This window comes from Pavona decussata, unplaced genomic scaffold (genome assembly GCF_977016875.1).
Source record: "Pavona decussata unplaced genomic scaffold, jaPavDecu1.1 SCAFFOLD_164, whole genome shotgun sequence".
NCBI classification, from domain to species: Eukaryota; Metazoa; Cnidaria; class Anthozoa; order Scleractinia; family Agariciidae; genus Pavona; species Pavona decussata.
The window spans coordinates 1,190,326-1,202,540 of NW_028145575.1; the positions used below are offsets into that span (position 1 = coordinate 1,190,326).

The window sequence follows — 12,215 nt, forward strand, 5'->3', positions numbered from 1 at the left end:
GGAAAAGATTCTTTGGCAAAATTGGATTGGTGATACTGGGATAAAAAGTGAGTAATAACGTTTTAAATTTTGGTGCATTTGTCTGTAAAAATTTTCGGCCGAGTTTGATTTTGGGGCGCGTAAGCAGGAACTGATGCCGCTACAGACTCTATTTTCCAGTTACGGTATACGTTGCCGGATTTCAGCGGATTTAATATATATTTTTTTCTCTTTCTGTTTACCAGAGTGTCCTCCTTTGTTTCCTTGCTACATTCGGTCCGGCAACCTGACTACGAAACTGATGAAATTCTTTTTCAGCTCTGGTGACGGCGTCTAATAATAGTTCAATCATAGTTTTGAAAAAAAGCGAGAATGCCTTATCTACTTGCTTGAGCACGACAGATCTTTCCAAGGTTCTTGCTTACTACATGATAATTCGTCGATAAACTCAATGTTCAGTTTGGGTCGCGTCACGTTATGCCATCGAAAACCATGGTAGCAAAGAACTTTTATTTCTTTCCAAGATCTTTCATCATTGGCGTTGGATTTTGCTAATCCCACATTCGCACCGCTTGCGAAGGTTCGATTTGTTTTTGGTTGCCTTTCCCGTCGCCAGTTACGAAATTATTACATTCAGTAAACTTCTTACGACCACTTTTTAGTGTACAATATAAAAAAATATCCTTGTAAATCGTGTTAGAAATGAATTTTGTGCATGTCAAGCGACCCAAGTTTACTTTGTGAACCAATTTCTTACATTTAGAGACAAATGGAAAACAAAATTAAAGCCAAGTAGTATTGTCGAAAAGGTTTAATGTTTAGTTCGACTGGACGTTATTGTCTTCCTTCTTCTTTCAATTTTCATCCATCAGAATAAAATGGGTTTGGTCATAGTAATCAAAAGCAACTGAGATTCGTATTTACAACAACCGAGTGCGCAATTTAATGGTCGGTTGCAGTAATCATCCCGTTCTGGAGTGAACTGTTTTGACAAATTAGTGAGGCTTGTGTGAGAGCATTTTGCACAAAAGCAGGAAATGAACAAAACAGCGCCAAAAAACGAGTGACTCGTTTTGTGTCAAGGCTATTTAGATTTCCTTAAAATATTAATTGACTCGCGAAATAATTTTCTCATTTTGTCAATAAGGCTTTTTTCTCGAGTGAAAGCAGAACTTATAACTTCACCTGCAAGTACAATTTCAGGCGGCATTAATTTTCTAATTCGTTACGATATTATTATTTATATTCTGAATCCCTCCTTGTTATTTTCGTTCAAAATATTTCCAAGTAAACACAGCTGTTTTGTAGATAGACAGTGCATCCTGTTAGGGTGGAGTACTTTCATGAACAACATTAAACTAACAGCAGTCAAATGCCAAGATTGGTGTATTACTGTAAATAAATTGCGATTTGTCAGTGTTACATTACTCACACCCGCTGAAAGGAGAAAATGGTCTTCACGTACACTTTTCAGAACAACTGCAGTTTTGAAAAACGGTGAACGCACAAGATGCCATCTTTTTCAATGTATTAAGAGCGGCTGACTGAGAATATCGGGAACTCGCGATCAAAACTGAAATTTCGAATTTCCTCATATTTTGTCAGGAGAATCCCTTCAGGGAAGTATTTACGAAAATAACAATAAAACTTTCCAAAGATTTTTTCGTTTTCGAGAATTCCGGCATAATGTGAAATCGCGTCGAAACCGGCGTTAAATTTTGACGAAATTTGGTGCATTTTCAAATCACTCGGGAAGGAAGACGGCTTAGCGTATTGAAACGATCTTTTGAAGTTAAGTTAGGCATCCTTCTTTTTGAATACGGTCTGATGAAAATATATGCTGGAGGATTCTTGTTTACATGCATTTTTCAAAGTCCGAAGATTCCTATTTTCAGCATTTTCGTTGACACTTGAAATTGTGGGAACTTTGCGGACAAAAATCTTTTCCTGGTACATCAAAATTTACAGTGAAATGTACACTAAAGAAAAGCTCTATTCTTTAATTGCAACGTATAAAAAATTCAGCTCGGGTAATTTAAAAGCCAGCCTTTGACGGAATAAAACACATAGGGAATTTTTGACATATTTTTCAAAAAATTCCAGTGGACAAGCAAGGACAAGATGACATATTCCAATAAATTATTGTTTGTATGTTATTTTTATTGGAAAATTATAAAATAATTGTTCCAAAATTAAACAAAATGTAATGATCCCCAAATTTAAAAAGGTCAAATGTCATGTCACCTTTCTGCTCGTCCAGATCTCAACGAATTTTTTTCATTGCTACAAGGTGCTCCTAGAACCAAGTACTTATGATATACATGTATCTTACTGAATAAGAACTTGTTTCAATAAAGGCCGATTGCCGTGGCATGTTTTCCGATAACGCAACGTCAGAATGATCGACATATTTCGTTATTGTTCTTCACACAACTAGTACGTTTTTCACTAAACAGAAGAGTAACAACTTGCTAATTTATTAAATGAAGTTGTGCGAAACAGCGACATTTTCTACCCCACAGTCGATAGCTAGGGTTAATTTTTGTAACTACAGTGTAGTATCCGAGTTGTATTTACCTCAGCCGCTTCGATACCGCCCATATGAGATAAAATTCCATTTTGCCCGGCGCTTTGGCATATTTTCGAGTAGAAGGTTTCATCTACAGGTGGTATTGGTCACTAAAGACGAAACATCATGCTTCATTTAATAGTAAATGCAGGTTTCTCATGCTCACAAGAAAAGCAAAGCAGCATGCCGTACCTCTAAGGCCTTTATTCGATTCACCAATGATAATGATGATGATAATGATAATGATGATGATGATGATGATGATGATGATGATGATGATGATGATGATGATGATGATGATGATGATGATGATTATGGCGATGATGATGATGATGATGATGATAATAATGATGATGACCATAATGGCGATGGCGATGATGATGATGATGATGATGATGATGATGATGATGATGATGATGATGATGATGACCTCTTTTGCCGTCTTCAGCTTGTGGACGGCCATTTCTTTCTGGAACAGCGCAGTTTCTTATGTTGCTCATTCAACGAAGACCGTAGACATATCGATGGAGCTGGCAGATGGTCAGATTGTTGTTCGACTCATCCAATTTTTGTCCGTTTTATCGCCAGGAAACACCTTCCTGGCGTTGGGACCGGGATGACTGGAGATGTCTTTTTGGCATTCACCAAAGAAATGCAGGTTGCTCTAATAGTACGAACTCTGACCGCAACTGGACTCGTCGTCTATCAAGGACGAAAATGAGCACGGAGCCTTAAATGCAGCCGAAAATATACAGACACTGCAAAAAATGACATCGCGGAAAAAGAAATACAGTTTCTAGTATCGAACCTACGCACATTGCTATTTATAACCATTTTGTGTCATTGTTTTTAAATAGCAAGTTTAAAATAGCTATGTACACAGTGATGGCCATAATACGCAAACAATCTTGGTTATTTTCTGGTGCTCTTCGATCCGGATCGGACTGAGAAGGGTTTGTCTTGTTGCTCGCATTTATGGGGATGGTTCTTTAAATGCCTATTTTGCGGACATTTGAAACGGTAAGTGCTCATTCAAATATTTTATAGCCGTGTACGTAGCTGTTGAAGATAATAATATGGCCAGCCTTGCACTAAAGTGAACGCATGATTTTCTCTACTTGCTCTGATATCTCAGTTCTGTTTATGATATATAGTCTACCTGCAAATTGAACCTTATTCTTCAGCTTTTTGAATTCTCGTCTTCGCTTGTCCAGCTGCCACGACATTTTATCAACAGTGAGAATGAGATGCAACTTTTGTGCAACCTTACTGAACCAAAGGTATTTTTCATGCAAGTCGGTTAGTAATTCAATGAAACATTATCGCCTGTTTAAAGGTTTCAGACGCAGTTTGATATGAAATATTTCTTGATTTTGTTTCGTATCCTTTGCATTGTTGACGCTGGCGTACCGAGAAAACCGCGCATGGCACAACATCTAAACCTTTCATTTTTTCATTTGCGATCGGTGATCACCTACTTGGAACGAAATTAATTTTTATACGGATAAACCCATCAACACATGAGATTTTGTTTCCGGATAACAACTTAGTTTTATTCCACCAGAAATGAAACATAAACAACAAATTTATTTAAAACTTGTTACTTGTGCTTGCGTGAACACTACCAGTTTCGAAAAAATATACATCTAAATTCCCTATGTGTTTACTTCTGTCAATGCTTGGATTTTAAATTACCCAAGCTGGATTTTTTATATTTTGCAGTACATGAATAGAGCTTTCCTCTAGTATAATACTTGCTACAAATTTCGATGTACCAGGACACGATATTTGTCCGCAAATTTTCCACAATTTCAAGTGTCAACGAAAATGCTGAAAATAGGAATCTTCGGACTTTGAAAAAAGGATGTAAATAAGAATCCTCCGGCAATATTTTCATGATACCGTATTTTCAGAAGGATGCCTAACTTAGCTTTAAAAGATCGTTTCAATACGCTAAGCCGTCTTCGTTCCTGAGCGATTTGAAAATGCACCAAATTTCGTCAAAATTTAACGCCGGTTGCGACGCGATCACGGCATTTCACATTATGCCGGAGTTCTCGAAAACGAAAAATCTTTGGAAAGTTTTATTGTTATTTTCGTAAACAGTGCTCTAACAAAATTGGAGGAAATCCGAAATTTCAGTTTTGATCGCGAGTTGTCGATATTCTCAGTCAGCCGCAATCACTACCCTGAAGAAGATTTGGAGATGTGATCAATATTAATAATCATAAAACTTGATAAAGTTTTGTTTTCGGAATCTCTCCAAGAATTATTAGTGCTTTGAAAAGCTATTTCGTGCTGTTTCATCCGATATCCAAACACCTCGCAGTTGGTTGGGAGAAAAACTTGTAACATTCTTTCTCGTGTTTGATATATTGCTTCTCAAACTCATTTCATAATTCATCAAGAGAAAACAAATATAATCTGAATAATCTCTACTGCGACCGTGGTTTGAATATGTGTTCCTAATAACAATAACATTATGCTAACTTTAGCCTTGAATTTCACCAAGAATTATTGATCATTTGAGAAGCCATATCGAACACTCGAAAGTGTGTTTCATAAGATATTCAAACAACCTCGAAGACGTTTAAAAAAAACTCGGCTGCTCCTCGCTTTTTCAATTCAACCTACTTTTTAGTGTTTGGATATCTGATGAAACACACTTTCAGCTCGTGCCAATCTTCAAGAGACATATTTCAAGTTTTAAGGAGAATACCTGATTACTAAGAGACTACCTCATAGTCTCTTGCTGATTACCCAAAGACTGATGGTGGAAAAGTAAATTGAAAGGGAAAGGGAGCTGTGTTGAGCTGTGCACGTACGTAATGTCGTCATTTTACGATAAGGCAAGACAATTTCCTCCATTTCATTTTAGTTTCGTTGGACTTCAAGTACTTTTATCTGTAATAAAAACCCAGCCCTATAATGCAATGACGTAGATGCAAACTTCCTTCCATTTAAAGCATAAGCAACCATTACCAGCTGGTAAAAGTTTTTAACTCTTAAAGTTTCGGCATGAGGACTCTATTCGTTGGTACTAACACGGCAATCTAACTGCATGCAACGAAGTTCAATCAACGTATACGTATCAACGGGCCTTTGAAACAAACTAGGTCTTGATTTCTCAGTCAGGCTTTTATCAGCAAAGCAGAACTCAGTGAGGAAATAACGAGAAGATATTTAAACAAGAATTTAATGAGGTGTTAGCCCTTCCATAAAACATTCGATAATGCGTTCAATGTACTATTGATCATTGAAGCGTTTAGCCAGATAAGAACAGTATTTTCAGTGATCGATTGGCGCTGTCGCTGGTTTTGCGTTTTATAAAATGACCACCGTAAACTTTACAAGAATTAAATGGTGAATATCATTCACTTTGTTCAAAGGGAATTGTTCTCGTATGCCTTGCCGGAACAGCGTGCAACTGCCGTCGTCGGCCCAAATAGGTTCATTCGCTGCTGAAGTACAGTAACTAAAGGCAAACTCTTACAGTCATTTTAACAGCAAAGGTCTAGCTATAGAAATGATTACTCCACATGCATTATGAAAGTTGTTTTAGAGGTGTTCAAAATGTTGTAAGATGTTTCCCTTCGACTAACATCCAAGACGACCTTCAAAGTGGATACGGTCCAGTTGTTTCCATCCCTCTTCTGAAATAGACTTTTGCAGGCTCCCTTTGAATAACTGTTACTTTCTTACTTACTTACTTTCTCACCCACTCACCGACCCACCCACTCACTCACTCACTCACTCACTCACTCACTCACTCACTCACTCACTCACTCACTCACTCACTCACTCACTCACTCACTCACTCACTCACTCACTCACTCACTCATTCACTCACTTACTCACCCATTAACTCACTCACTAGCTTACTTGCTTGCGTAACGTCTGAAACGGTCTCTGAATTTAGATGAAAGTTAAATAAAAAAATTTAAGATCTCTCTTTAGATTGACATGTCATACAGTGGATAGATGACATAAGAGAAATCGACGATGAAGAATTCTTCGTGTTTGTCAAGCGCGACTTTTGATTCCACCATAACAGGGCCAACTTTGTCTACAGTCATCCAAACTCTTGACATGCCACTGGTGGTGGTCTTATGCACCATACTAGGAGTGGCCAGTATGGTGGGGAGTCTTGGAAACACCTTGGTCCTCTTGTCCATAATCAAGTTTGATAACCTGCGGGACATCTCAGACTTGTTCATTTTTAGCCTATCTTTGTCCGACCTCCTGGTTACAGCACTGTACCAGCCCTTGAGGGTGGTACGCCTGGCACACTTGGAAGCGGTCTCCGTACAAATGGACGTCTTAAAAATTTCAAGTAGTTTTCTTGGACATATAGCGCTGATTGCTTCGGTTTCGAACATGTTTGGAGTGACAGTGGAAAGGCTGATCTCCATAAGATTTCCGTTGAAGTATGACTTGTTCGTGACAAAGAGACGCGCTATTCTCATTGTGATATTCATTTGGATATTTTCAATCGTCTATGGAGGAATATGGTCGCAGGGACTCGCTCCACACTCATACTTGTCTGTTTACTTCATTGCAATCCTTGTTGGAACGATATTAATTTACTTGTACATATTCGTGGTCGCAAAAAGGCTGGAGGGTTCAGTGGCTCAGATACCGCAAAACCGTTCAACGGAAGCGAAAAGGCTCAGTAGTCGCAAGAATCGAAAAGCCGCAAAAACCATCGCCATTATCCTTGGAGTAGCTATTGCTTGCTGGCTGCCGTTTCTTATCGTTCCACCTGCTCTGGCCAACGACCCTGATCGCACCAAGTTTTTTATGGTTTTCAATTTTCTCCACGTTTTGTCAGTTTGCAATTCATCTATTAACCCTTACATATACTGTGCGAGAAGTCGAAGGTATTACGTGGCATTCGTTAAGGTCCTTGGATTACATAAGGCTCTGTCCAAAAAAGTGGTTGGAGCCCCCACACATTTGCAACGTGACTTAGGATCAAGTGTACGTGACGTTTTCCAAGAGATCCAACCCTCCAAAGGGGAGATATACGATTCTGCCCTTTAACCAATCCCAGAGGAAAAAGACCATTGCCGTGTGTCGTTGAGTAAATGACAGCTTCAAAGAGTTCATTTCTTTTCGCGGACAATTTCAGAACTGAACTCTCCGCAAGTGAATTCAGTTTTGTTCTAGTTAAGAACTAACCATCATTTTGTACTTATAAATTCTATCCGCACCAAGAGATGTTTCGAAACACAGACCTCGAAAAACGTCTGAACAGTGAGAAAAGGAAAACTTTTGAAAACGACCTCCAGTCCTGTGATATTACAGGTTTGCAGGTTGTTTACTTAATTGCATTGGTCGCTCTTTATTTTTTTGCCATTCATGGGGCGAGAGAAGATTGTACACCCCACGTGCCTCAATCCACTGTTGAATCAACCTCTCGGCCTACAAATAAGTACAATGTGGAGACTGAGTACGAGTCTGGGCTTGTACTGCTTGTACCGTTTCTATATTTCTACACTATGCTGGATAGCATTTTATGCCGTTTTGAAAAATACTCCGGTCTACGAAAAGAGGTGGCCCAAAACCGCCGCCATCCTTCCACAAAAATCCAATCCTCTCTCGTGGTTGTTGACTTCCATTTCGCTTCGATTCCCTGTTCACACTACTCAAGAAAGTGTCACGAAAACCTATCCGATATGTGACTATTCTCACTGTCTAAATAATCATGAATCTAGCCTGTGCGCTACGCTGGCATGTTTGTAAAGCCTCGGTGTTTTAAAGTCAATGCCACCCTTGTCTCGTGGGATTTCATCTGCCTATTTTAGCAAACTATTCCTGCTCTTTGGTCCTTCTCGCCAAGTTACGCCGTTTTGGGATTTCATGATGTTTTTATACCCACCCACCTCCCCTTCGCCGGGCGACCCGTCCTACCTTTCCTTTCTCTGTCTTGCGACCCTCTATCTTTGCAAATCTCGCCTTCCATATTAATTCAGCAGAGGCAGTGAGTGGTTGTAATGACAGTGAAAATGGTTTACGATTCACTTTCAAGACCAAAGCAGCACAGCATCGCACCGGCACAAAAGTCGAGCCGAAATCAACGCTTTGTGTGTGTACAAAAGCCCTATCCGATATGTTTTTAGTACCGGCACAAGAGCTTTACAGTATAGTGTAGACATAGCCTTATTATTAAAGTCTGGTAAAACGATCTGAACACGGTTACATGTGGACGGAAAGATTTTGGCCTGTTTTCCAAGAGACACAAACTCTCTAAAATGCAATCTTTTGTTTTATAACAACACCTAGCTTAATTATACATAAAAACAGAGCGTTCAAAATTTAAAGACATGACTCAAATTCATTTTATTGACAATTGCTTCTTTCACATGCTCATAGAAGCTGGAATTTGCTCTCTATTTGTCCAAATACGAACTGCCGGCTTACCTGTACCTATTTAGCTCAATAGCCCATTACCGAGTTGCTTTAAAACATCATAACGAAATCGAGGCTAAGTGCAACGCTTTTCGTAAGAAAATAGTTTTCTTTGTAAAGAAATGAAAAGTAATTTTCCAAAAAAAAGAAGAAAGAAAACTATGCACGAGGCCTCCAATCATGGACAAAAGTGTTGAGACAATTTACCTAAACCATCCATCCCTCCAAGGAGCCCAGATATAAATTCAATCGAGAACTTTTCTAAGCTCGTAAGAGACCGCTTGACAAAGGACGCCATCGCGAACAGCATAACTTATGAAAGTTTTTCCGACTTCTATAAACGCGTAAGAAAGACGGTATTGAGTATGGATAAGGCTGTAGTTGATAAAATTATCGAAAGTTAATGAACAAAAGAATAGATTCAGAAATAAGAAATAATGGCGGTAAAACTAAACACTGATCATTTTATTTCAAGCTATTTCGCTGAACTGTTTACAACTACTATTTTTTAATTTTTATTCTGCGTTATGTTACAATGTTACAAGTACTAACACTAATTACATTACTGTTACAATTACAACAGTTCACAACTCTACACCTGGACTGCTTACGGTTACAGTACGGCGCATTAAGCACAATTTACTACAAAATACATATAAACTTTTACATGTTCATTACTTCTGTACTTTATGATAAATAAACAAAGTATAACGCCACTCAAGCAAACGTATCTGTTGTTGGATTGCAGAAAAGTGCGATAGATGACTTTCAGTGGATTTAAAAGAAACGTTTTCCAGCAGTTTGTGGGTCCGGTCAGGAGCAGGTTATGATTTTTGCCTCGGACGCGCAATAATAACTCGTTTACAGCAGTGCTAAAAAGCTCCTCTTGTATTATGTTGTATTGCATTGAATTTTATTGTAGTCCTCCGGTGTTGTGCTGTGTTTTTTAACGTAGGTTTGTTTTCTTTGTTTTGTGTTTGTTGTGTTGTGTTGTGTTGTTTTGCAATTTGATGAGGTATGTTAGGTCAATTTATTGTGCTTGTGGTGAATGTGTCCTATTGTCTTCGTTTCTGTTCTCAAACTCGTGAAAATGGGCAAAAATTGGGCAATAAGTTCACTCCTTTTTGGACCAAATTCGTACAAATAGCTAAAAATGGAGCAATAAGTTTAATTCTTTCCGACTCAAATTCGGGAAAATAGACAAAAACCATGAAAGACATAGTTCTTCTATTCTTTGCGGTCTTAAAATCGTGAATTTAGCCAAAAAATGGACAGATACGTTCATTCCTCTCTGGTCTCAAATTCGTAAATGTAGTCAAAAATCGAGAATTTTGGTCTACGTTCCTCGAAAATGGCCAGAAATCGAGAAACAAGTTCATTCCCTCCCGCTCTAAATTTCATGGAAATGGAAAAAAAATCAAGCAATATGTTTACTCTTTTCTGCTCTCACATTCGTGAAAATAGTCAAAATGATCAAGAATCGAGAAATAAATTCAATCCTTTCTGTTCTCAAAATCGTGAAAATGGCCAAAATGGCAATAAATCAAGCCATAAATTCACCCCTTTTTGGTCTCAAATTCGTGAAAATAGCCAAAAATCGGTGAAACTGTTCACCCCTTTCGGGTCTAGAATCCGTACGTTCATTTCTTTCCTGTCTCAAATTCATGAAAATAGTCTAAAATCGAGCAATAACTTCATTTGTTTGGGTTTTACTTTCGTAGCAATGGCGAAAAATCAAGCTATAAATCACACCTTTCTGCTCTCAAAGTCGAGGAAATAGCTAAAAAGGGATCCATAAGTCCATTCCTTTCTGGTCTTTTTATATTCATGAAAATAAAAAAAATAATTTTAGATACGTTCATTCCTTTTTGTCTCAAATTAGCGAAGCTACAATCATGGACAAAAGTGTTGAGACAATTTACCAAAACTAACGCTTTCGAACTAACGATGATATTCTCTATTTGAATGAAGACAACTTTTTCATTTGTAGTCACCCCCGTCCCCCCCCCCCCCGAAACAATGTTGCAAAACGCTTCCTGGATGTTTATTTGTTTCCAACATTGAAAAAAGGGGCAAGGGGAAGCTACCTTGTACGTGTATGCTAAGTTTGAAGATTTTGAAACTTTTCTATGAATCTTTGTGAACGTTTTTTGAGGTTTACGTACACTAAGAATTATGGGTAAATGTACCAGTCGCCTTTTTTTTGTTTTTTTTTGGTACTTTGGATGGCGCCTGATCCAAAGCTTGTGAAGTACTCACTGATTCAGTTGCTCACTCACAAAGAGTTCATAACACAGATCGGTGTGTTAGTCAGTCAGCGGATGGTCACTATATAGACTCCAGGAAAAGGGACCACTTCCCGTGGGGATCATAACCAATCACCTACAAAGAGTCTCCGCTCTCCTCAGTCAGCAGTCTGTTGTCGACGACAACAGTAACAGTAACAGAGCTACTGAGTAAGAAATTTACAAGACAGCAGAGTAATTTGGGGGCATAATAATAATAATAATAATAATAATAATAATAATAATAATAATAATAATAATAATAATAATAATAAGTTCCGCTTGGCTCACAGGTTACGCTACGCGCCCTGTGGTGCTTTCTTATACTGTGCATACAGATAGTTTGACTGCGCATAATGATCAAGAATAGAAGTTGGGACATAACAATTAGAAATAAAAGTCGAGGACACAATTAAAAATATTAAAGTTGGGGACATAATAATTACCATATATCAAGTACCTACCAGACGACCTGCTGCTGACCGAGGTGAGCGGAGATTGGATCTCAACCTCGAGGCAAAGGCCTCAAAGAAAAATCCCTCCATTCATCCTCGTTCCCAGAGCCTACGATCTTTTGGTCAGTGGTTGGATCGTAGGCCCTGGTAACAGCCGTTACCGGATGTCGTGAAATTCACGACATCCGGTAGCGCACGCTTAGTGTCATAAATTACCATTGCGCTTGCTCAGTATTATTATTGCTCAGTACTGCTCAGTATTAGGAAGTAAAGACAAATGCGCAGAAGCGTAGCATTTTTCACCAAATAGCGCATCAGGTTTTCGACAGCCAATGAAAAAAAAGATATTTTTGGATGGACCCAGAGCCACTCGTTCAACAATTTAAATAAAAAACGTTGGGGCTCTGGGGACGAGAATGGTCCTTATTCTCAACAAATGCTCATCAAATTGAGCTGTTACTTCTACGGGATGTCCTTAATAAATTTTTAATGATTATAAGTACGTTTCTTTCCTTA

At 38.4% G+C, this 12,215-nt stretch overlaps 1 protein-coding gene across 1 annotated transcript; it reads left to right on the forward strand.

Annotated features, from left to right (window-relative positions):
• Positions 1 to 2,700: 2,700 nt before the first annotated feature.
• On the forward strand, positions 2,701 to 9,137 carry LOC146464404 (adrenocorticotropic hormone receptor-like). Its single transcript, XM_085129818.1, has 2 exons — positions 2,701 to 3,568; positions 6,506 to 9,137. Exon 2 carries the CDS (start codon positions 6,551 to 6,553, stop codon positions 7,589 to 7,591), a length of 1,041 nt encoding a protein of 346 aa, XP_084985944.1. The 5' UTR covers positions 2,701 to 3,568; positions 6,506 to 6,550; the 3' UTR covers positions 7,592 to 9,137.
• Positions 9,138 to 12,215: the final 3,078 nt, after the last annotated feature.